Here is a 27,056-nt window from a genome sequence, read left to right as displayed (position 1 = left end):
GTGCCTAGGCCAGGGGTCTGCAACCTTTAAGACATAAAGAGCCACTTGGACCCGTTTCCGAAGGGAAAAAAAGACTGGGAGCCGCAAAACCATTGCAACATTTAAAACAAATCCGACACTGCATATATTGCAAAAAGCGCTCTGGTCATGAAGGGGGTTTAAGGGCCCAGTAAGCAAAGGGTTAATCAGGGCCACAGTGTATCGTCATAATCACAATCATAGCCTTAGGTCAGTGGTGGGCAACCTTTTTTTTCAACTGAGCCAAATCTCGCCAAAACCACAATTGAAATTTATTTTGAGAGCCACATTTTTAAAACTGAAAATACATCCCCCATATAGTAATTCATCCCCCATAGTAATTCATCCCCCATATAGTAATTCATCCCCCATAGTAATTCATCCCCCATATAGTAATTCATCCCCCATATAGTAATTCATCCCCCATAGTAATTCATCCCCCATATAGTAATTTATCCCCCATAGTAATTCATCCCCCATATAGTGATTCATCCCCCATAGTAATTCATCCCCCGTATAGTAATTCATCCCCCATATAGTAATTCATCCCCCCTATAGTAATACATCCCCCATATAGTAATTCATCCCCCATATAGTAATTCATCCCCCCTATAGTAATTCATCCCCCCTATAGTAATTCATCCCCCATAGTAATTCATCCCCCACATAGTAATTCATCCCCCACATAGTAATTCATCCCCCATAGTAATTCATCCCCCATAGTAATTCATCCCCCATATAGTAATTCATCCCCCATATAGTAATTCATCCCCCATATAGTAATTCATCCCCCATAGTAATTCATCCCCCATATAGTAATTCATCCCCCATATAGTAATTCATCCCCCATAGTAATTCATCCCCCATATAGTAATTCATCCCCCATTGTAATTCATCCCCCCTATAGTAATTCATCCCCCCTATAGTAATTCATCCCCCCTATAGTAATTCATTCCCCATATTGTGTCAATTCACTTACCTTTGCTCCGCGCGTTCCTCTCGCCGTGTTCCCGCGCCGTTCCGGTCTTCAGGGCGGACTGTGAGAGGAGAGGAGTTCGTCACGCTGCCCCGCCTACATCCTGACAGCCAATGTTTGCCACGCTCCGCGGGCCAGATTAAAAGGTCCGCCGGGCCGTAGTTTGCCCATTGCTGGGCTAGCTGCAGAGTCCTGACTTTTGGGGCGGCCGCCCGAGAGGAGGGAGGGGAGCGGGCGCCCGGCACACAGAAGAGCCGCAGTAAAGTGTGTATAGAGACGCGGCTTGCCGACCACTGAGCTACGGCAACCCTATTGCCTGTCACCTGGTGGGCAGTGTGCTCCGGAGCCGCAGCAAAGGTGAAAAAGAGCCGCATGCGGCTCTGGAGCCGCGGTTTGCCGACACCCGGCCTAGGCAAACCTGCAACTATAGATGTATATCTGCAGCGTGAGATCTAAGGCACTGCTGCCTCTGACTGCTAGTCTGAAGAGATATGGAGTGACATTTGGAGAAGTCACGATTATGCTGCTCACTGTTCTCTTTGCTGGAGGCTCTGATATTAGGAAGCAAATCACTGCCTCTATCAGGATGGCCGGCTCCACACAGAGAAACAGTGCAGAACAAGGCATGGTAAGTCAGTGTAACCATACCTCCCAACTTTTTCAAATAGAAACAAGGTACACCTATTAGGCTCCATTCACACTTGTATGACTCCAAAGTGGTGCGATTTCCATTGCGACTTTGCATTGCGACTTTGATGCAATTTTGGATGGGTATGACTTGGATGGGGCTTTGACTATTGCACAACTGTCACATTGATAACATTAAGATGTGACTTCCATGCGACTTTTGAGGGTTTACATTGCAGTCTGTGGCACTCAAGTCATATGAAAGTCACATCAAAGTAGTGCAGGAACCTTTTTTAAGTCGCATAGATTTGAGAAGCTACCATTGAAATATAAGGGCTGCGACTTCTCATGCGACTTTATGTGTCCAGTTGCATGACAAGTCACACAAGTGTGAATGGAGTCTTAGCAATGCGTATACAGGCAAAGGACAAGCTCCTGCCACACCCTCACTATATGGAGATCTAAAACACAAAAACTGATTGGTTAACCCCACAAGTTGCCTTTTTACTACTTTACTACCTTTTTACCTTTTTAACACAGTAACCCTCCAGTCACATCAAGCCCGATTTTGTAATCTTGTGACTTACAGTGAAGTCGCACGATTTCAAAGTCGGGTGAGATGCTGATTTCAGGTGCGATTTGCAAGACATTTGACACATATGTTCAGAGGCGGACTGACCATTTGGAAACTCTGGCACTGCCCGAGGGCCCGGGGTCAGTAGGGGGCCCCATGAGATGCCCCTTGTATCTTTTTCATAGGCTTTTTTGTGTTTGGGCAAGGACACAGGGGCCCCATGATCCCCTATTGCCCAGGGGCCCCATGAGTTGTCAGTCCGCCCCTGCAGATGTCTATGCAAATCGCACCAAAAGTAGTGCATGTACTTATTTTAGAAAATCGGTGCGGCTCCAACCAAGTTGGAACCGCACCGATATGACTGCTCTAACAGCGGACAATAGGGTGCAACTTGGCATACAATTTGCAAATCGCAGGGCATGCAAATCGCATGCCAAGTCGCACCCAATGTGACCGGGGTGTGATAGGCTAAAGGCAAATTCCAGGTATGGATGTTTTATATACAGTTACATTGGTCTGACCTGGACCATATACAATAGACCAGTGGTTTTTAACCTTCCTAATGCCGTGACCCTTTAATACAGTTCCTCATGTTGTGGTGACCCCCAACCATAAAATTATATACCCAGTAATTATAATTCATGAGTGTCGTTTTACCTCCAATACTGCTGCTTTCAACACAGCAGCTGCTTTCTACACAGTAGCTGCTCTTTACACATCGGAAATATGTGTTTTCTGATGGTCTTAGGGGACCCCTGTAAAAGGGTCGTTCGACCCCCAAAGGGGTCGAGACCCACAGGTTGAGAACCACTGCAATAGACCATCAGTTTTTCCCCTCTTAGGCTCCATGCACACTAGTGTTCTCTTATGCTCCTAGAAGCTGTTATTAGCATTTTTTTCTGCTCCTAGAAGCTAAAAATTGTTATCCTCTGTGTCCGTGCACACTAGCAGCGTTTTTCAAGCTTCAGAGTTTAAGAGCAGAAAAAAAAAGTTTTTATACAGTTTTTGGGATAAAAAACGCTAATCGCTCCTAAATGCTACTAAAATGCTCCTAACAGCTTCGATCTTTTTTTCATACATGTACTATAAAAATGCCAATAAAATGCTAACGCTTCTAAATGCTACTATAAAACGCTATTAACTAGTATTTTTTATCTAGCTGATATGAATGTACAATATATATGTAAAGTGCTGTATAAATTGATGGCGCTATATAAGTACCTGAAATAAATAAATCTAGCATTTTTTACAGCTTTTTTGGGCCTAAAGAAAAAAAATGCTTGTGTGCATTATTATTATTATTATACAGGATTTATATAGCGCCAACAGTTTGCTCAGCGCTTTACAATATAAGGGAGACAGTGCAATTACAATACATTTCAGTACAGAAGGAATAGGAGGGTCCTGCTTGTGGAGCTTACAATCTAAAGGAAGGGGGAGGTGATACAAAAGGTGATAGCTGCGGGGGATGATCTGGCGGGGGTGATTTAAGTACAGTTCTTAGGTGGAGGTGGGGTAGGCTTCCCTGAAGAAGTGAGTTTTCAAAGATCGCCTAAAGGCAGACAGGGTGGGGGCTGACCAGACATGCTGTGGTAGGGAGTTCCGGAGGATGGGAGAGGCTCTGGAGAAGTCCTGGAGGCGAGCGTGGGAGGAGCTGATGAGGGAGCTAGAGAGGAGGATATCATGGGAGGAGCGGTGTGGGCCATTTGAGCGATATCTGTGGACGAGGTTGGCGATGTAGCAAGGGGCAGTGTTGTGGATGGCTTTGTATGTTGTGGTTAGTATTTTGAATTTTATACATTGGGTTAGTGGAAGCCAGTGAAGGGATTGGCAGAGAGGGGCAGCAGTCGCTGATCAGTTGGTAAGGTGTATGAGTCTAGCAGCAGCATTCATAATAGACTGAAGTGTGCATGGAGTCTTAGGCCTGCTTCATACCAATGCGTTGTGCTTTTTGTCTGTTTTGCAGTGCTTTTTGCAGGCGTCACGTTTTTACAGCGTTTTGCGTTTTTTTATTTTTTTTTTCTGTTAAAGAAAACATTTGCATTGGGTTGTGCTGTATAGGAACATGGCCCATACATATGACAAGGGAATATTCCCTGACAGTTCTTTTTGTCAATGAGCGTTTTGTCATGTTTTCTGCTCAAACAGCAGCTCTCCGTCTCTAATTTCCTCCCCCTAAAGCTTTCTATTGGCTAAACAAAAATGCCTGAAGCTGTAAAACGCTTGTAACCCCTCGCCCTCCAGAGGATTTACCCCCCCTTCCTGACCAGGCCAGGTTTTTTGCGTTACTTTAATTGACAATTGCGCGGTTATGCAATGCTGCACCCAAATTAAATTTACATCCTTTTTTTCCCTCAAATAGAGCTTTCTTTCTCTGGTGTTTGATCGCCTGTGTGTTTTTTATTTTTTTGTGCTGTAAACAAAAAAAGACTGACGATTTTGAGAAAAAAAAACAATATTTTTGACTTTTTGCTATTAAACATGTCCAGTAAAAAAAATGTAAAAAACTAATTTCGTCATAAATTTAGGGGAAATGTATTCTGCTACAAGTCTTTGCTAAAAAAAAATGCCAATACGTGTAAATTAATTGGTTTACGTGAAATTTTTTTTACTAGTAATGGCGGCGATCAGCGACTTATAACGAGACTGCGGCGGGCATTCTGACACTGGGGGGAACTGACTTGGTGTCACTGACTTGGTATCACTGACATCCCCAGTGACACCAATATAGTGATCAGTGCTAATAAAAAGCACTGACACTGTACTAATGGCACTGGGCAGGAAGGGGTTAACATGTGGGGCGATCAAAGGGTAAACTGTGTGCCGTTTCACATTATGTGCTGTGTGTGTGCTTTCAACTGTAAGCACACTACTTTTCAGAGCAGGGGTTGACTGACCATTTGGAAACTCGGGCACTGCCCGAGGGCCCGGAATCAGTAGGGGCCCCCTTGAGATGCCCCTGGTACCTTTTTCATAGGCTTTTTTGAGTTTGGGCAAGGACACAGGGGCCCCATGATTCCCTATTGCCCGGGAGCCCCATGAGTTGTCAGTCCGCCCCTGATTCAGAGCCATACAAAGCAGTGTGCAGGAGCTGACAGGGGAGAGAACTGTATTGTTTACATACAGTTCTCCCCCCCCTCGGTAATACTCGGCGATCACCGGGTGCCAGCGAGTAATCACTGCCCGGGACCCAGTGATTGACAGCCGAGGCCGCGAATGGAACTGCAAAATCACATATATATATATATATATATATATATGTGATTTTTCGCACCCGTGCTGCCCTGTAGAGGTATTTCTGCTATAGGGCGGGTGGGAAAAGGATAATATGCTTATAAAATGCTTGTAGTACACTTCTAAAAATTCTCAAATATAAAAACCGCCATGCTCAGGTGTGAATGTAGCTTTATTATATTGCAGCTTACCAATTCTTAGATGTGGTGGTGCATTAGCATTTGAGGCTTTCTTTCTGTCATTTTCACCTGGTGATCCAGCCAGTACATCTGTTATTTTTCAACAGAATAAGCAGTCCTGCATATGTAGCAGTTAGAGTGTTGGAACAAACCATTTACCACTGATAGGGGTGATTACAATGATCAGCTTTTATTTATGTAAAACCTTTATTCAAAAGAAAAAAAAAACTGTTGCTATAACTTATTGTGTAACTGCAGTGTGAGCTGGGGTTCAGCTTCAATTTGTTAGTGTATTTAAATCTGCTAGTACATTTAACACTCCCCTCCCTCCAGACTGACAAAGCTGCTGTCTGCTGTGCCTCCTTTGCGCCTTCATGCAGAGTGGGGGCGACCTAGTACGAAAGGTGTGTAGCTGGCCAGATCACCACGTGAAAACACAGAGATAAAAAGCCTAAAAAAGAAAACTAATGCAGCCACCAAATCTAATGATTGGTAAGCTGCGATATGTTACATTTTTGGTTTTGGGTTTAATACCACTTTAAACAGTCTCCTGTAAACATGTCCACAGTGTTAGGCTGACAGCACCGCTCAAAGAGTTCTGATTGGCTCCCACTGCTTCTCCCTCTAAATACTGCAATATTATAGTAAGCTGACATCAAGACAGATTCGGGGACAACTACTAGCAGTAAAATCTATTTTTAATGACTGCATAACTGGATAAGAAGATATCATTCTACCTGTTTGGATTTCACATTTACATTTCACTTAGTTGGATGAAAAGCACACCTTTTTCTAGATCCACGGGGAATATATCCAGTTTTTCCACTCGCTTCTCCAGCTCATATTCTGCCGAAGCCGCTACTGGGTCCACTTCGTCATTCCGCCGGTCATAGTCTTCGTTGGAGTATGTGTTGAACACCTGATGAAAGAAAACAGATTTCTCCCATGAAACATCTGAAAATCATTTTCTTTCGATCAAAGTGGCAGCATGGATTGATGACACAATCATCCCAGGAGACCCGTGTTATGAATTACTGCATCAATTAAACAACACATTACCAAGCATGAAGACTGGAGAGAATTCAATGAAGAGTTCATACAATTATGCTTGTTCTACAGGCTCATGTACACAGGCATATGGTTTTATGTATGATCGTGCTGGCAGCCAGACCCTATGTAGGATGCATCCATACTGCATCTCATCGCATACAGACATACACCCCATACACAGTATATCGGTATGAGTAGAGATGCCTCGTTGCTCAGGGCCAATTACTAACAATAGTGTGTAATGGCTCCAGGCTACGGTCAATCTGGGCATGGGCAGGGCTAGAAACTAAAAAAAAAATGTGTATTAATTAAAGCCTAAGGTCAATCTGGGCATGGACAGGACCAACAACTAACAATAGCATGCAATGACTAAAGACTGAGGTCGGTATGTGCATGTACAGGACCAACAACTAACAATAGCATGCAATGACTAAAGACTGAGGTCGGTATGGGCATGGACAGGACCAACAACTAACAAAAGCATGTAATGACTAAAGATTGAGGTCGGTATGGGCATGGACAGGAACAACAACTAACAATAGCGTCCAATGACTAAAGACTGAGGTCAGTATGGGCATGGAGAGGACCAACAACTAACAATAGCATGCAATGAATAAAGACTGAGGTCGGTATGGGCATGGACAGGACCAACAACTAACAATAGTGTGCAATGACTAAAGACTGAGGTCGGTATAGGCATGGGCAGGGCCAACAACTAACAAAAGCATCTAATGACTAAAGACTGAGGTCAGTATGGGCATGGGCAGGGCCAACAACTAACAACAGCATCCAATGACTAAAGACTGAGGTCGGTATGGGCATGGGCAGGGCCAACAACTAACAATAGCATGCAATGACTAAAGATTGAGGTCAGTATGGGTATGGGCAGGGCCAACAACTAACAACAGCATCCAATGACTAAAGACTGAAGTTGGTATGGGCATGGACAGGATCAACAACTAACAAAAGCGTGTAATGACTAAAGACTGAGGTCGGTATGGGCATGGGCAGGGCCAACAACTAACAATAGCATGCAATGACTAAAGACTGAGGTCAGTATGGGCATGGGCAAGGCCAACAACTAACAAAAGCGTACAGTGACTAAAGACTGAAGTCAGTATGGGCATGGGCAAGGCCAACAACTAACAAAAGCGTACAGTGACTAAAGACTGAAGTCAGTATGGGCATGGGCAAGGCCAACAACTAACAAAAGCGTACAGTGACTAAAGACTGAAGTTGGTATGGGCATGGGCAGGGCCAACAACTAACAATAGCATGCAATGACTAAATACTGAGGTCAGTATGGGCATGGGCAAGGCCAACAACTAACAATAGCGTGCAATGACTAAAGACTGAGGTCAGTATGGGCATGGACAGGACCAACAACTAACAATAGCATGCAATGACTAAAGACTGAGGTCGGTATGGGCATGGGCAGGGCCAACAACTAACAATAGCATGCAATGACTAAAGACTGAGGTCGGTATGGGCATGGGCAGGGCCAACAACTAACAATAGCATGCAATGACTAAATACTGAGGTCAGTATGGGCATGGGCAAGGCCAACAACTAACAATAGCGTGCAATGACTAAAGACTGAGGTCAGTATGGGCATGGACAGGACCAACAACTAACAATAGCATGCAATGACTAAAGACTGAGGTCGGTATGGGCATGGGCAGGGCCAACAACTAACAATAGCATGCAATGACTAAAGACTGAGGTCGGTATGGGCATGGGCAGGGCCAACAACTAACAATAGCATGCAATGACTAAAGACTGAGGTCGGTATGGGCATGGGCAAGGCCAACAACTAACAATAGCGTGCAATGACTAAAGACTGAGGTCGGTATGGGCATGGGCAGGGCCAACAACTAACAAAAGCGTGTAATGACTAAAGACTGAGGTCAGTATGGGTATGGGCAGGGCCAACAACTAACAAAAGTGTACAGTGACTAAAGACCGAGGTCAGTATGGGCATCGGCAGCGCCAACAACTAAAAAAAAGCATACCTAAGGATCTGGTATGGATTTTTTTTTCTGGGGGGGGGGGGCAGGCTTTATTTTTTAATTTTGACATGGGTTCCCCTTAAAATCCATACCAGACCTAAAGGGCCCTGTAATTTTTAATTTCCGGCGTTTGTTTTGTTTACATTCAGCTGACAGCTGATGACTCATTAGTTGGTAAAGATGCGGCGGACCGCCTACTCCATAACAACCATGAAAGTTACTGGTTAAGGATTCTGGCGGCCACCCGTTCCTTAACAACGCGGTACTTATAACTGTTAATAAATACTCCAGCTATCGCCAGTTGTTAAGTTGTGTATGTTTTCAATACTGTAATACCGCATGACTTCATAAAATATATTTGTATTTTAGTAGCATTTTTAAGTGAATGCCAAAACAATTTGGAAACATGCTATGAGGTATTTTACCAAAAATTCAAAAGAAGAAAATACTGCTTTGTGAATAGAGCCCTTTGTGGTCTGCGTGTGTGTGTGTGTGTGTGTGTGTGTGTGTGTGTGTGTGTGTGTGTGTGTGTGTGTGTGTGTGTGTGTGTGTGTGTGTGTGTGTGTGTGTGTGTGTGTGTGTGTGTGTGTGTGTGTGTGTGTGTGTGTGTGTGTGTGTCACCCTCTAGTGTGCTACTAGAATAGTTTAGTGTACTCTAGGTAAAATCTTTGTGTGACTCACTGTAGTTGTGAGAGTCTGTGATTGTGGTCAGGTTATTGCAGGTAAGCTGGATGACTGAACAGTTTGTGGCTCTATCACCTCCTCATGACTCTGGAGGACCATAGAATCTTCCATAAGTCAATAAGCAGGAAAGGGTGGAGACCTGACCTGCATGTTCATGGGAGTCTGACCAATCCCAGGTTTGGAGGCTCTGGTAGAATGGTGGACTGGCCCATAAATATCAGAGTCAGGCTAGCAGAGGAGTCAGGTGGAAGATGGAATGCTGAGGAGACTGTTGGTGCCTAGGAGGGGTCCCCTAGATCTGGCAGGAGGATAAATTCAGTGGTGAGGTGTGAATGGAATTAAGACCTGGAGCAGAAGAGAGGACAGAGTGAGTACAGCAGCACACTCTGGGATCTCTAAGGGGAAAGACTGCCACAGCTTTCTAAGGACAGTGCTGGGCTCAATCCTTTATCCTTGTCTCAGGGGATCATCTGAGAAGCCAGGAGGGCTGGTAGTGCTTGCAGGGTGTGGAGCTGTGAGCAGCTCTACAGTGGGAGAGAAGGCGTCTCTGCATGTAGCTACAAGCAGTAAACCTGATTGTTGAGGGGTTACTAGTTCTTTGCCCATAAAGGACAGCTGCTACTGCTCAGCAACGACTGAAAAGACCCGTCCAGGATCTGCCTTTGTACATATGAAGGAAATGTCCCCCTTCCATTGATTCAAGCCAAACTGGGCATCCCATAATCCCTATTCCCTATCGAAGTTGGTTTCCCCTAATAAAACAGCAAAACCAAGCCCATGGACAGGTCATTGTCTCTGGATGCAAGTCTGTGTGAGAAGTACCTGTTACCTGGCTGTGCGGAGAAAGGCTTAGGCTGGCCATACACTATACAATTTTCTGTCCAATTTCTGCCCAATTTCCTTTAGATTTACCTTTAACTATGTAGTGCAAGGGCCTGCTTAATTGGATACAATTGAAAGTGTTGTTTAGGTTTGACCTCATATTATATGGTTTTTGGTAAATCTAAAGCAAAATTCTCAAGAAAATTGTATAATGTATGGCCAGCCTTACAGATATCCACAACACAGTAGCAATCACGAGAGTAGCGCTACATATATATATATATATATATATATATATACACACACAGCAAGTAAAAAAAGTATTGAACGCATCATTTTTCTCAGTAAATATATTTTCTAAAGATGCTATTGAGATTTTTTAAATTTTCACCACATGTCGGGAACAACCCATACAATCCATACATACAAAGAAACCAATGCAAATAAGTTCAGGAATTGAGTTATGTGTAATAAAATGGAATAAGACAGGGAAAAAGTATTGAACACATGAAGAAAGGGAGGTGCAAAAAGGCATGGAAAATGGAGACTCCAGCTGAAATCTATCAGTAATTAGAAAGCAATCCTGCATCTTGTCAGTGCAAATTAATATCAGCTTGTTCAGTCTCAACTGATATAAAAAGGTGTCTCATTATCAAGGTGTGACACAGGAAACATCTCATGATGGGTAAAAGCAAAGAGCTCTCTCAACACCTTAGCAACCTTATTGTTGCAAAACATACTGATGGCATTGGTTACAGAAGGATTTCTAAACTTCTGAATGTTTAAGTGAGCACTGTTGGGGCCATAATGCGGAAGTGGAAAAAATATAATTTCACCATAAACTGGCCACAACCAGGTGCTCCTCACAAGATTTCTGGGAGAGGAGTGAAAAGAGTTATCAGAAGAGTTGTCCAAGAGACAAGGACCATTTGCTTCCGAAAGACTTGGATTTAGCAGGTGGGAACATGGTGTGGGGCTGTTTTCAGCTTACGGTGCTGGCAAACTTCATGTCATTGAAGGAAGGATGAATGAAAAAATGTACCAAGACATTCTTGATAAAAATCTGCTGCCATCTACCAGGATAATGAACATGAAATAAGGGTGGACATTTCAGCAAGACAATGATCCCAAACACAAAGCCAAGGAAACTTTCAATTGGTTTCAAAGAAAAAAAATAAAGCTGCTAGAATGGCCCAGCCAATCACCTGACCTGAATCCAACAGAACATCTATGGAAAGAACTAAAGATCAGAGTTCATAGAAGAGGCCCATGCAACCTCCAAGATTTGAAGACTGTCTGTGTGGAAGAATGGGTCAAAATCACACCTGAGCAATGCATGCCACTAGTTTACCATACAGGAGGCGTCTTGAAGCTGTCATTACCAACAAAGGATTTTGTAGGAAGTATTAAATAAATTTCAGTTAGCGTGTTCATTACTTTTTCCCTTTGTCATTCCATTTTATTACACAGAACTTAATTTCTGATCATATTTGTTTTGGTTTCTTTGTATGTATGGATTGCATGGGTTGCTACCGACATTTCATTTCAATAGCATCTTCAAAAATGTATTTACTGAGAAAAATGGTTCAATACCGCTGTGTGTGTGTGTGTGTGTGTATGTATATTTATATATATTTATATATTTATATATATATATATATACACAGACATCTATATGAAATGTAAATTAACCATTTTACCCCCCTCGTGCCTAGGCCAATTTTCAGCTTTCAGCGCTCTGAATTACAATTGCGTAGTCATGCAACTTTGTACCCATATATCATTTTTATCATTTTTTTCACACACATAGAGCTTTCTTTTGGTGGTATTTAGTCACCACTGGGTGTTCTATTTTTTGCACTATAAACAAAAAAAGAAAAAAAAATTGAAAATAAAAAGTTTTTCTTTGTTTATATGATTACATTTTGAAAACAGGTAATTTTTCACCTTCACTGATGTGCGCTGATGAGGCTGCACTGATGGGCACTGATAGGCAGCACTGATGAGGTGGCACGGATAGGTAGCACTGATGGGCACTGTTAGGCTGCACTGAGGAGGCGGCACTGGTGGGCACTGATAGGCAGCACTGAGGAGGTGGCACAGATAGGTAGCACTGATGGGCACTGTTAGGCTGCACTGGTGGGCATTGATGAGGAGGCACTGATGATGCTGCACTGATATGCAGCAATGATGGGCACTAATGGGCGGCACTGATGGGCAACACTGACTAACGGCACTGACTGGCGGTACTGATGGGTGGCACTGCTTCGTGTCACTGCTCGGCACTGATCATCAGTGCCCTGCTGATCAGTGCCAATCTGTTCTGTGACATTTGCTGGTTATCGTCAGTACTTTCCTAGAGTTGTGACAGCATGAGGAAAGTGCTGCCGATAATCGGCAACTGTATTTACTTGGTGATCTGCTGCGTCATTGGACACCGCTGATCCCGTGGTAAAAGGCTGCTGTGATTGGCCTTTTACCTCGCTGGGGGCGTTCTGAGAGCGCGTTCTGGGATGACGTCATATGACCCCCTCCCAGAACTGGACAACTGCGCTGTAGCCGTCATTCGGTTGTGAAGTGGTTAAGCAGTTTGCCTGAAGTATTGCTTTACAAAAACTAGAAAGTCCCTTCAACATAGTAAGAGTTATTTTCTGCCCAATAAACCTATTTGTAGGATGACATGAAAGGATTCTGCAATAATTGGATGAGCTGATTCCGGCGAGGATCTTTTGATACATTTTTTTGCGCCCTGGCAGTGAAGGTTAGCGAGGCTTTAGGTAACAGGCAGAGCCTGCCAAGCCTTCTTGCTGGGTCCCATCCAAGTTGTCAGATGGTTTCCCATAAAATGCATTTAAATCTCTTCCTGCCAAATATTCATATTCATTTATAGCAACACAGAGCCCAGGGGGACGTCTCATTATGCCATAGATGTGACTTCAGGCTGCTGAAGTCTCCCAACACCCATCTGAAGCCACCATGCTATTTAAAGGGCATCTCCACTTTGCTGTCATTTTTTTTTTTTCTTTAAGGCAATCTGCCACATTGAACACTTAGATATGTACCAGATCTCTAAATAAACAGCTCCATCAAATTTATCAGGGTGCAGATCTGTGTTGCAATGTAACGTGTGGCCACCATTCTGTATAGGAACAGGGCAGGTGTCCAGAATACCCAAATGTAGTGCCATAATCACATTAACCTCCCTGGCGGTATGATTATTTCAGATTTTTGGTGCTGAAAGCGGTACCATTATTTTGCATGGAAATATGTAGTTTTTTTTTTGTAGGCTGTAATTTTTAGGAATAACTCACAGAAATCTGTCCAAACAAGAGTCTAATAAACATCCCGAGTATGATAAAATTTGAAACACAAAATCATAAATTATAATTTAATAAATAATCATAAAAAATAATAATATAATAATATTACATTTCATTCAATAATATAATCAAACCAAAAACACTGAAATTTGAAATAGAGCGCCAAGTTCGCACATCACTGAGCAAAGTCGCAGAATCGTTTTCAGTGTCTGATGAGGAATTTCCCCCACGAATCATTATCACTCAATTCTGCAAGTGGTTCTGATTTACTATCGCTGTTCTCTAGCCGGTCTAAAACCGCTTTTGACCTAAAGGGACGCTTTTTGGATGCCATGGACTTTTCTAAGTTTCCAGGCAGAAAGAACAGACAAAATGCAGACAGGGCACAGGACAAAGCACTCGGGACAATATGTATGTGAAATGGTTTGAAACAGCAATGTTTTACTATGTAAAATTTGTTTAGAAAAAAATGACATTTTTTAAAATTTTCAAATTTCCCGCCGGTTCCGGCGCCCGTACGTCCCGACGTCACAGGGACCGGAACACAGAAGCCGGATGCTGGCATCTGCCGGAGGAGATGGTCGGGGACGCTGCAGGGGACACATCGCGGGAGCGAAGGACAAGGTAAGTGCTGCAGGGAATCCCTGAGCAACGCCGCATGGTAAGCCTGAGTGTAGCTCGGGGTTACCGCTTTTGGTACTGAAATTTTACCCCGAGCTACACTCGGGAATACCGCCAGGGAGGTTAAAAATTTAAATGAGAGAATATGAGAACCACCCAACATTTCCTATTCCTGATATGTGCCTGCTGTACCATGTACTTGTATGAAAAAGTCACCTGTTCTCTTTGTATTGCTTCATGTGTGTGGAATCCCTGGTCCTGCCAGTCCCTCTGCTTTCCTATTAAAAACTGACCACCCTAGGCATAAGAGAACAGCGTGGTCAGTTTTGTAGTTGTGCTGAGAACTCAGCCTGCTCTTCTCCAGTGAACAGACTTCTACTGACATAAAATGGGAGTATCCTCCTGCGCTTTATATAAAAAATTCCCTATATTATCCCTATAATGTTAGCTGCTTTCACTTGCCTAAACAATTAAGTGATCAATGTGTTAACATAAATGAGTGAAGCGCCGTATAATTATTATCAATAAATAAATACTAAAGTGCCTATTATACCTAACAATTAGTGCTCTGTGAGAAAAAGCTCATATACATATATACATCGGTGCAAATTGGATAATCTAAACGTGAAATGGTAATGACAATACCAAGTGAATATATAAAAAAATTCTGTCAAATTATTATAAAATATATAAAATAATTTGACAGAATTTTTTTATATATTCACTTGGTATTGTTGTCATTACCATTTCACGTTTAGATTATCCAATTTGCACCGATGTATATATGTATATGAGCTTTTTCTCACAGAGCACTAATTGTTAGGTATAATAGGCACTTTAGTATTTATTTATTGATAATAATTATACGACGCTTCACTCATTTATGTTAACACTTCTACTGACATGCCCCCCCTCCCCCTGCACAGCCATACACTAGGAAGACCAGTGTGCTGCTGTTTCTCCACCCTCACCTCCCTATGCAGCTGATAACAGAGGGTATGAGATCACTTTTAAAAAAGTGGAAAATTTATTTTTAATATTGAGGGCTTACATATACTTGAATACATTAAATGTATGTATATCTAAGAAGAAAAATGTAATATATTGCACCTTACCAGTTCTTCGGCTCGGTTAATATCGATGTATATCAAGAATGTGCGCAAAATTGCACGCTATCCCAAAATGCAGAGAAACTTGCTGCCCATTAGCAGACGCACAGCAGTGCCACTCATTTTGATGGTACTTCCACGTATCTGCAAAGTGTTTAATGCACGCCAAACCGCATGGTGCCATAGCCCTATGTGAATCGCTGCGGCATATTTTCAGAAAGGGATCAGGGAATTCTTTACTATTTTTGTTGTGTGTAAGGCAACCCATTGAAATTAATTCCACCAAGGGCGGACTGACCATTTGGAAACTCGGGTACTGCCCGAGGGCTTGGGGCCAGTAGGGGGCCCCATGAGATGCCCCTGGTACCTTTTTCATAGGCTTTTTTGAGTTTGGGCAAGGACACAGGGGCCCCATGATCCCCTATTGCCCGGGGGCCCCATGAGTTGTCAGTCCGCCCCTCGGTTCCACTCAAAAGCAGGAGCCCTGCTTGTTTTGCTTCTCCCGGTTTTGACAGGTACCCGCTCCCACTTCCGGCTCAGTTTGCCACGGCGAAGTTCAGCCCCCTCCTCCCTCCCGCAGTCTCCTGAGAACTTTCACAGGTCCCAGGAGACTGCTGGACCAATTAGAAGGCGCAGCGCAATTTGCACATGCGTAGTGGGCACCATTCTGTGAAGCCGCAAGCTGTCCCAGTCTGGTGCCCATAGTAGAGATGCCAGCGCCGTGGAGGAGAGAAGGGACGGCGCGGATCAGCACATCGCTGGACCCCGGGACAGGTAAGTGTGTGTTTATTAAATGTCAGCAGCTACAGTTTTTGTTTAATAAACACAAAAACTGCTGGAACTCCACTTTAACTAATGCCGGCCATACATGGGTCAAAATTTGATCGATTTTTCATCCTAAGAACAATCAACCGATTTTCACCCTGTTAGTGAGTCAATGACACCGGACGATTTTTGTGGTTCCTCCCCTTTTCGATGATCGGGCATGTTGGAAAAATTAGTGAAAAACAATCGATTTTTGACTCAATGATGGTCAAATTGTAAGATCGTTTTTCCGAAAAGAATATGCGCATGAGCTGTCACCTGGAAGGAACAGAAGTTTCGACTGTTATATGGGGTGAACATTATGACTTGGTCGGACGATTTTCAAAATCACTGATGGCACCATCGGATTACCGAATGAACAACGTTTTCGATTTTCAAAAAAAAAAAACATTCGGAATTCGACCCATGTATGGCCTGCATAAGCCTTAGATGTGGTGGCTGTATTAGTTTTCGTTTCAGGCTTCTTTTTCCTTTATTTTCATGTGGTGATCCCGCCAGTAACATACACCCTGGTCCTTGGGTCACAATGTTCACTCACTGTAACATGTTTATGGAGGAGTGGTGTTGTGTCACCAAAGGACAGCAAGAGTGCCATGACTACAGAACAGCTCCCCCTCATCTCTCTCCTCATCTCCATATAGGGGGCGGTGTTTTGTATTTCACAGGGGAGAACTAGGCAGGGCCAATAAGAATGCCTGAGAACTCACTGCAGGAAGTTATGAGCTCACTGGATTACTGGCAGGGTCCAAGGCTTTATTTTTGTTTTGTTATAATAACTTCCGATGATATATTTAAGAGATCACAGAATAACAAATAAAAGGTCAATTTTTAAGGAGGGAATAAAAACACTTTAACCACTTCCCGACCACCTGCCTGCAATGTATTGCAGATGGGTGCCCACTATAGGCAAAGTGATGGACCCATACGTTGTGGCCTACTTCTGGGTTTTGGGCGCATGCATGTGCACCCCCCAGCGGCACTTGTTGTGATTGTACACAGTGGGAGTCTGTCAGCAAGTCCTGGCCATGAATCATTGCTGATCAGCTGTGTACAATCACAGCCCAGAGCTCTGTGTTGACAATCAACACAGAGCTCTATACAGAGATAATGACCTCTCTGTTTCTCCTCCCTGCAAAGCAGTTGGTGAAATATCAGGAGTCTAAACAGACCCGTTATCTCACTTTTCAGACAGAGAAAGGAACTGAGGTCAGTTTCATCAGTCCCTTCCCACATGGAAGAAAAATATATTTGAAATATATTTTAAAAATATTCTTCCAAAATATATTGCCATATATTTGAAATGCTACAATTTTGGCCAAATTTAATATATTTCAATATATATATATATATATATATATATATATATATATATATATATATACTGAATGTTGAAATGTGTTTTTATTACAAAATATATGAAAAATATTTTTAAAAATACAGTTCAAATATACTGTATGTCTTTAAAAATAAAAATCTACATTTCTGGAATGCATTTATAAATATATGTAAAAATTACTTTTTTATATGTTTAAAAAAATCTAAAGAATATATTTTTTAAAAATATATTTTTTAAAATTTATATTTTTTAAATATATTCTTCAGAATTTTTTTATCATATAAAAAATAATTTTAACATATATTTTTACATATATTTGTAAATGCATTCCAAAAATTTTTTTTTTTTTTTAAATATATTTTGAAATGTATTGAATATGACCAAAATTGTAGCATTTCAAATATATGGCAATATATTTGGGATGAATATTTTTAAAATATATTTCAAATATATTTTTTTTCCATATGGGTTTCTCTGCAGCCTCAGCTGCACAGAATGAATGAACAGGAATAGCTGTGTACAGAGCTCCCCGTTCATTCCTAAACTGAAGCATAGTAAACACAGTTTGCTATGCCTCAGCTATGGATGAATTAAAAAATGATCACTGACTCTATTCATTAAGACAAGGAAGGGGACGGTAAACTACACATTTACCAGCCCTTTCCATGCTATCCATCCTGACAGTACTGACAGTATCCCCCCACAGCAGGAGGCGGGAGGTGGAAGGGGGCAGGACAGGGATAGGGAGTCAGCCGAAGCGGCATGTAGAGGAACCGCTGCCCTCCAGTTCCCTCCTGCAGCTGCTGAACAGGAGGGAGAGGAGGAGAAGCGGGCATTCAGCGGCTGCATGGGGGGATTGGTTCCTCTTCATCTCGCCGCCCCCCCATCCAGGTGTACAAGGGGGCCGCACGGGCCCCCTGGAGTATGGGGCCGGGTCGCGATGGCAACCCCTATGTTTGGGACATGAAAAATATTAAGTTTATTAAATATGAATTAATATTTATTATATTCAATCTAATCTCCTTGTCCTATGCTCTGGAAACTTCTTTCAGAGACAGATGGGATGAATCAAACTCAGGAAACCCTGAGCAGGCCCAACAATCAATCATTGCTCCTCTCACTACCGGGAAGCCAAAAACTACATTTAACCTAGCAGCTTAAGTAGAAGACAGCACTAGGCCCGAAAATGTAGGCGCTCAGTGCTGTGTACATGCTGCAGTGAAAATAAAATAGCAGGTTGCATTTGGTGGGTCGTACCGCAGTCAGACACATCTGATTTAAGTGAGTTAGGCCACGCTGCAATCACCCCGCAATCACATTGCAGCAGGGTGGTTCCGCATTTTGAATGTCAAACCAGAGGGTGAAGAGGTGACCTAGGTTCATACCCCTTAAACAACCTCTGAAAAGCGATTCACCATGAATGAACCCTTAAAGTATATGTAAACCTTTACCTTGTAAAGCAACCTATTCAGTTTAAAATAGAAAGATATGTGAAGAGGGAGTAACAGCAGTACACTAATCTTCCCAGTGAATAGCTGTGCAGGGGGGGTGTCAGGACAAGTCTGATCATTGGAGAGAGAGAACTGGCCACGCTGTGCTCTCATGCCTAGTGTGGCCAAATCACCGCTGCAACCCCCAACACAGCGCCTGGGCCCCCCTTGTCCTGGCCCTGATCATTGGACCCCCATGCACCTGGGGCTCCTGGGCAGAGCACATTCAATAGGACAGCCCTGGCCAAGTGTGGTCAGTTTTTAATAGGAAAGCAGAGGGACTGGCAGGATCACCAGGGATTTCACACAAAAGAAGCAATACAAAGAGAACAAGATACTCTTCATACAAGTACATGGCACAGCAGGTACATATCAGAAGTATGGAATGTTGGGTTTACATATAATTTAATTAAAAAGAAAAAAAAAAGAAAATGTTTTGTCTTTAGATAAATTCGACTTCTACAATCTCTCCTCCTGCTATGCGATCGATGGGAACTGCCAGTCTATACCAGTGGCTGAAGGCGACTTAAAGATAAACCGGCCACAAGCTCCTCCATATCATCTGAACATCGCCGGCGACTCGTGGAATTAAATGCCCTTCGCAAGCACACCGTGATCAGCCAGCCGCGCCGTCACTCACTTGTATTGCTCTTCCTGATGGGATGGAGCGGGATGTGAAACGCCGGATGGCGTGCCTGGATAATGAAATGTAGCATCGGGCATTTCAAGGGATTATCTGTCTGATAAACCTCCTAAACAATGTAATAACTCCGCTCCTTTGAAGGTGAATGACAATGAAAAGTACAATGGACCGGTACGTGGGAAATGAGGAGACACAGACGGGTAACCTGCGGCGTGGAGGCTTCTAACCAAACTTCAAACACCATCAATGGCTTGTCGTGACATCATGTCATGACTCCTCTGTTTCCTGGCAGCCTACCTGTTCTATGGGTCACGATTAACCCCTTCACGCCTAAGGGTAAAACAAATCTAAATGCATAAGCACAATTTTGCAACGTTGGCATGTGTTAGTAAAACTGTACATATCATCACAACTACTTTGTACATCCAGGTGAATTATACCGCGCTTTTTTCAGGACAAATTGGGCTTTCATTTGGTGGTAAATGGTAATGGATATCTCCTGATTTTTTTTTATTATCAAAGGAAAACAGGCCCAAAATAGCAAAAAAAAAAATCATTTTTTTTCTTGTTACTACCATAACCTACCACCAAAGAAAAACCCAAAATAAATTCTCCAGCTCTTGACGATCGCAGCGATACCATATATGTGTATGTTATTTGTTGTTTGTACCCGTAGTACAGCCCAGAAACAATAGTGCGCATTTTGTTTTTGTCTTTTTTTTTTACCTAAAACACACTGACACTAACTGACACTGATATTGACACTAACTGACACTGATAGCATTATTTTTTTAAAATCCTGACCTTTTGACCTTGACCTTTGACCCTGACCTTGACCCAAACAACAACCCTGGCACTGAACTAGATCAAACCTTGTATTTTTTTCTTTATTTTTTATTTTATTTTTAAATATTTATTTATTTATCTTTTTTCTTTTCTTTTTCTTTTTTTTACAAACATTTTTTTTTCTCTGCATGCCAGGAGTTAGAGAGATACAATGTATCTCTCTTCGCTATTCATAGAGAGAGAAAAAAACAAGGGGGCCGGGCTGTACAGTGATTGATCACTGGGATAGCCAATCAGAGGCTATCACAGTGATCATGTGACCCGGAATCAGGAGTCCCGGGTCCCGATCGTCAGTGACACCGTGGTCTTTGTGCTGGAAGCACACAGTGCGGTGCACTCCCAGCACAAAGACAAATATGCGGCCCCATGGAAAAAAGCCCAGTTCTGTGAGGCCGCATATTTGTGTGACGTCGGCGTCAAGGGGTTCAAGGATTATGTTGTAACTGAATGGAAGGATAATGTTTAGTCCTCATGCACACTGGACATTTTTACAGCGACTGTGTGTGGCTTTTGGCATTTTTTTCTACAGCCAGTAAACTCCCCAGCATGTTATCCTATTATTATTATTATTTATTTCAGGTACTTATATAGCAGCACCAATTTGCACAGTGCTTTACATATATATTGTACATTCACATCAGTCCCTGCCCCCAAGGAGCGTACAATCCAAGGTCCCTAACTCACATTCATACATACACATACTTGGGCCAATTTAGATGGGAGCCAATTATCCTACCAGCATGTCTTTGGAGGGTGGGAGAAAACTGGAGTACCCAGAGGAAACCCACGCAGGCACAGGGAGAACATGCAAACTCCAAGCAGGTGGTGCCATGGTTGGGATTCGAACCAACAACCCTAGTGCTGCCAGGCAGAAGTGCTAACCATTTAGCCACTGTTTACCATTATCATTGAAAGTAAAACCCCAAATTTTTGGTTTTCCCCAGAAAAGTAAGAGGGGAAATTTTCCAATGGGGATATTAGTCCTGATGACATAGGGGGACATTAGTCCTGATGACCTGGGGGGCCCCATAGAACTCCCTTAATTTGCAGGGATTTCCTCCCACTTCCTGTTTGGCTATGGGACCAAAAAAAAAATCTGACGGGTTATAACCCTCTCTTGCTCTATCCAAAATAACAGAAAAAAAAAATTTGCCTACAGTTTAAGAATTTTTTTTTTTTACAGCAAAATTTGTAAAGCATTGTTAATATGTAAAAAAACATTTGGACTATCACCATTTTTTTCTTCTTCAGAAAATATGTTTTGGGGTTTAAGTAATCTCCAGGCCCAAAATTTGTTAAAACGTGCAAAAAAAAATATTTGCAAAAAGCTTTTGCAGCAAGAGTTAGCACCTTCAACAAAGCTGCATGTAACTGGCCTGAAATCTTTGAAATGGCTTTGTAAAAGCTTGATATACACACTTCTCTTAGACAGACGGATAGACTATGTGTCCACACACACACAGACTGTGATCAGCGTTTTTTGGCAGGGATGTTTTTTGGCTGGAAAAAAAACCTCCCAGGACTAGTGGGTTTCTAGAGGATTTTTTTTAACTGTACAAATGCTCTAACGCTGAAAGGTGCTGAAAAACGCGGTAAAATGCGGTAAAACGCAGCAAAATGGTGTTTTTGGACAGTTTTTTGAGCAAGAAAAGCTAAAAAATGCAACTGCAGAAAAAGGCCGCTAAACACAGAAAAACACCGCTAAACACTAATGAAAAAATACAAAAAATGAGAAAAAACTGACATTTTTAACGTGACTTTACACAGCTAACGTTACCAAGGTTATTAAAAGCCCCGTGTGCATGGAGCCTGAAATTCAGGGGTAGGCAACCTCAAAGATCACCATCCACAGTGTTGCCCAGTGTACCGTGTGGCAATCACATGCACTGCACAGCACTCATGGGTTTAAATCAAGTTGTGGAGCCGCCTCACTATCTGTCAAACACACTTGTAGAAAAGACTGCGAATTCCGCACCGCATCAGTGTGAACCCGGGCTCAAGGTGTGCTGTCAGAATTGCTGTGACAGCAAGTGAGGAAAGGAATGTCCATAACTGGCAAGTCTGTTTATATGTGATCAGCTGTGATTGGACCAGGGGCGGACTGACCATTTGGAAACTCGGGCACTGCCCGAAGGCCCGGGGTCAGTAGGGGGCCCCATGAGATGCCCCTGGTACCTTTTTCATAGGCTTTTTTGAGTTTGGGCAAGGACACAGGGGCCCCATGATCCCCTATTGCCCGGGGGCCCCATGAGTTGTCAGTCCACCCCTGGATTGAACACAGCTGATCACATGGTAAAGGTCTGCTGTGATTGGCCTTTACCATGATCTGTGATCAGCTCTATCCAAAGGATACAGTGATCACAGATTGCCCTGGATGCACAGCCCAGGGGGCACGCGGAGGGCAGGGATCATGGTCCTGGGAGGATTTCCATGGACACCCTCCTGGAACTGGACGACCACGCTGCAGCTGTCTTTCGGCTATAGCACGGTCGGAAACAAGTTAATAACACCTTAAACCTAAAATTGCATATGCGTCAGGAGGTATGGGCTGTGTCCTCTGAGCCGGCATCTCAGACCAGGAAATAGTTGCAGACCATGGATGATGGCTGAACAAAGATGGAGCCATCCTTTTGGGGAAAAAAGCAGATGAAGGCATTGTAAGAGGGAGCACTGTGATGTCCGTGAGAGGTAATAAATATCTGATAGTATTACACATACAGATCACTTCTACTGCCACAACTGTTACTAAACCCCAGACCCTGCATTCAGTATATCCGGTCTCCCGGGACCCTGCATTCACTATATCTGGTCTCCCCGGACCCTGCATTCACTATATCTGGTCTCCCCGGACCCTGCATTCACTATATCTGGTCTCCCCGGACCCTGCATTCACTATATCTGGTCTCCCCGGACCCTGCATTCCATATATCTGGTCTCCCCGGACCCTGCATTCACTATATCTGGTCTCCCCGGACCCTGCATTCACTATATCTGGTCTCCCCGGACCCTGCATTCACTATATCTGGTCTCTCCGGACCCTGCTTTCACTATATCTGGTCTCCCCGGACTCTGCATTCACTATATCTGGTCTCCCCGGACCCTGCATTCACTATATCTGGTCTCCCCGGACCCTGCATTCACTATATCTGGTCTCCCCGGACCCTGCATTCCATATATCTGGTCTCCCCGGACCCTGCATTCACTATATCTGGTCTCCAAGGACCCTGCATTCACTATATCTGGTCTCCCCGGACCCTGCTTTCACTATATCTGGTCTCCCCGGACCCTGCATTCACTATATCTGGTCTCCCCGGACCCTGCTTTCACTATATCTGGTCTCCCCGGACCCTGCATTCACTATATCTGGTCTCCCTGGACCGTGCATTCACTATATCTGGTCTCCCTGGACCCTGCATTCACTATATCTGGGCTCCCCGGACCCTGCATTCACTATATCTGGGCTCCCCGGACCCTGCATTCACTATATCTGGGCTCCCCGGACCCCGCATTCACTATATCTGGTCTCTCACAGTACACACAACATGGAAATGCAATTATTGTAGTAAATATAAACTGCTTGTCTTGTGACTTCTATCAGTGTCCAGCCCAGCACAAGCTAAACCTGGTAGGAGGAGTTTTCTTTCTGCTCTAGGAGGATGCAGAACCCCTGAACTCTGTCTGGACAGTGCTGGTTGGCCCTGTGCTGATCACATGCGCTCTCCCAAGAAAAAAACACTCTAACAATACAAACCAAACAAAGCATGTGCAAATGCCTACATTTCAGTCTGTCTTATCAGGAGATAAGGAGACCCTGCATTCACTATATCTGGTCTCCCCGGACCCTGCATTCACTATATCTGGTCTCCCCAGACCCTGCATTCACTGTATCTGGTCTCCCCGGACCATGCATTCACTATATCTGGTCTCCCTGGACCCTGCATTCACTATATCTGGTCTCCCCGGACCGTGCATTCACTGTATCCAGTCTCCCCGGACCCTGCATTCACTATATCTGGTCTCCCCAGACCCTGCATTCACTATATCTGGTCTCCCCGGACCCTTCATTCACTATATCTGGTCTCCCCGGACCTTGCATTCACTATATCTGGTCTCCCCACACCTTGCATTCACTATATCTGGTCTCCCCGGACCCTGCATTCACTATATCTGGTCTCCCAGGACCCTGCATTCACTATATATGGTCTTCCCGGACCCTGCATTCACTATATCTGGTCTCCCCGGACCCTGCATTCACTATATCTGGTCTCCCCGGACCCTGCATTCACTATATCTGGTCTCCCCAGACCCTGCATTCACTATATCTGGTCTCCCCGGACCCTTCATTCACTATATCTGCTCTCCCCGGACCCTTCATTCACTATATCTGGTCTCCCCGGACCTTGCATTCACTATATCTGGTCTCCCCACACCTTGCATTCACTATATCTGGTCTACCCGGACCCTGCATTCACTATATCTGGTCTCCCAGGACCCTGCATTCACTATATCTGGTCTTCCCGAACCCTGCATTCACTATAACTGGTCTCCCCGGACCCTGCATTCACTATATCTGGTCTCTCACAGTACACAGAACATGGAAATGCAATTATTGTAGTAAATATAAACTGCTAAATACCTTTTCTCATCAGAAGTTAGAGCAGTCTTGTGACTTCTATCAGTGTCCAGCCGAACACTGGCTAAAGCTGGTAGGAGGAATTTTCTTTCTGCTCCAGGAGGATGCAAAACCCCTGACCTCTGTCTGGACAGTGCTGGTTGGCCGTGTGGTGATCACATGCACTCTCCCAAGAAAAAAAAAAATCTCTCTAGCAATACACACCAAACAGAGCATGTGCAAATCCCTACATTTCAATCTGTCTTATTTGGAGATAAGAGGTAGTTGCTTGAAAAAAGGGAGGATCAGAGAAGACAGGATCAAACAGCCTTTTTTACACAATGCAGAGGATTAACCCCTTAGGTTCCACAGTGAGTATAACAGGCATGTTTTACTGCATATACAGACTGACTGTACTGTTGTGGGTTTAGTAACACTTTAACCTACAAATATATCTGATGCTAGGTTCACTTTAAATAATGACGTTTCCCTAGAATTCAGGTCGAAAGTGAAAAGCAGAAGTTGTCACACTGAATGCTCCACACTGTCATGTGACCTGTCAGCACAAACATCCAGGAGACGCCGCGTGCTGAGGAATTGATCCAACTTGCAGAACGCGGCCAAATGACAGTAGGCGAGACGCCATCTAAAGCAGAGGATGCCCCAACGTGACATAACTTGGCCCCCTTCCAGGTCTCTGCAGGACCATGCAATGCTGACATAATGAATGTGACATTACTATCACCACCGTGAACCTCTCACCCGGCACCGACTGGGTCTCAGGGGCGGTGTTCCCAGTCTTTTCTTGGCTGGAGGACTTTATTACAATAGCCGGGGCTCAGCTCCTGTGCAGCAGAGGTCCTTATCTGAAACCCCTTCAATCACAACTATCTCAGTTTAGGTTCTACAGATCCAGGGAATTTGGTGAATCCCGTCATTTCAAGCAAACTGCAGATTTAAAAACACAAAAAACTCGCCGGACCCAAAGTCGCATGGCTTTACTGGGGGCAGATCATGGCAGACGTGGTTCAGTAGATGCACAGTAGGCTAAGCCCTGGTTCACACTGATGCGGTGCAGAATTCGCAGCGTTTTCTGTGCAAATTCCGCATCAGAATCACACCTCGCTCATGCAAAACGATTCAGGTGTATGTTACGTTAACAGCGGTCCACAAAACGCGGTGCGATGTGCAGAATCAGATTTGAATACCTATGCGATCTGATTCTAGTGCGGACCCAAAAAGGGTCCTGCACATTTTTGGTGCGGTGCCAATAGAGCCATACAAAATCTACGGCTCCAACAACACTCCGAAAACGGTCCACAAAACGTGGTGCGATGTGCAGAATCAGATTTGAATATCTATGCGATCCGATTCTAGTGCGGACCCAAAAAGGGTCCTGCATGTTTTTCTTGGTGCGGGTGCGGTGCGATAAGAGCCATACAAAATGTATGCTTGCAATCGCACCGCACACAAATCGCATGTGATTAGCACAGGAATGCGGTGCGGTTTCTCTGCGAATCACATGCGATGTACCGCACTGCATATATGTGAACCCAGGCTCAAGGATAGACATGGCAAAGTGGTTGTAAATTAGACATGTGCAATTCGTTTTGTTACAAATAGAAACTCGGACGCAATTTTTGTTATTCAGAGATTCGGATGTATCTGAATTTTTGAATAAGAATAGTGACTAATTTCAATAAATCCAAAATAAATTATAACGAAACTAATTTTCAGAATTTGAAAATGAATTTGAATTAAAAAATGAATTCTAATTCGAAATGGATACATATTTCAATAAATACATTAATGTGTAAAAGCGAAATAGGATGACGATTCCCACTTAGGCTGCTTTATAGAATAGAAGAGAAGAGAATATAATATAGATGAATCAAATATAATAGAATAAAACAGTATTGAAAAGAAGAGAATACAATAAAAAGAGAATAGAATAGAAAATAAAGGAATAGAATAGAAGAAATAGAATATAATAAATCAGAATAGAGTACAAAAGAATAGAATAGAATGAATATAGCAGTCTTCCAAAACTCAAATGTTGAAAATCTAATTGCAAATAGAAT

At 43.4% G+C, this 27,056-nt stretch overlaps 1 protein-coding gene across 1 annotated transcript in view; it reads right to left on the bottom strand.

Annotated features, from left to right (window-relative positions):
• PPP1R9A (protein phosphatase 1 regulatory subunit 9A) overlaps nt 1–27,056 on the bottom strand; it is a 312,177-nt gene that overhangs the window by 136,162 nt on the left and 148,959 nt on the right. Inside the window, exon 3 of the mRNA XM_089687140.1 lies at nt 6,395–6,527. Within this exon, the coding sequence (XP_089543266.1) occupies nt 6,395–6,527 (133 nt within the window). The remainder of the gene's footprint in view (nt 1–6,394; nt 6,528–27,056) is intronic.

Source organism: Staurois parvus, unplaced genomic scaffold (assembly GCF_062004578.1).
Source record: "Staurois parvus isolate SC_StPar_1 unplaced genomic scaffold, SC_StPar_1.0 ptg000418l, whole genome shotgun sequence".
Lineage (NCBI taxonomy): Eukaryota > Metazoa > Chordata > Amphibia > Anura > Ranidae > Staurois > Staurois parvus.
This window is presented reverse-complemented; position numbering and strand designations above follow the sequence as displayed.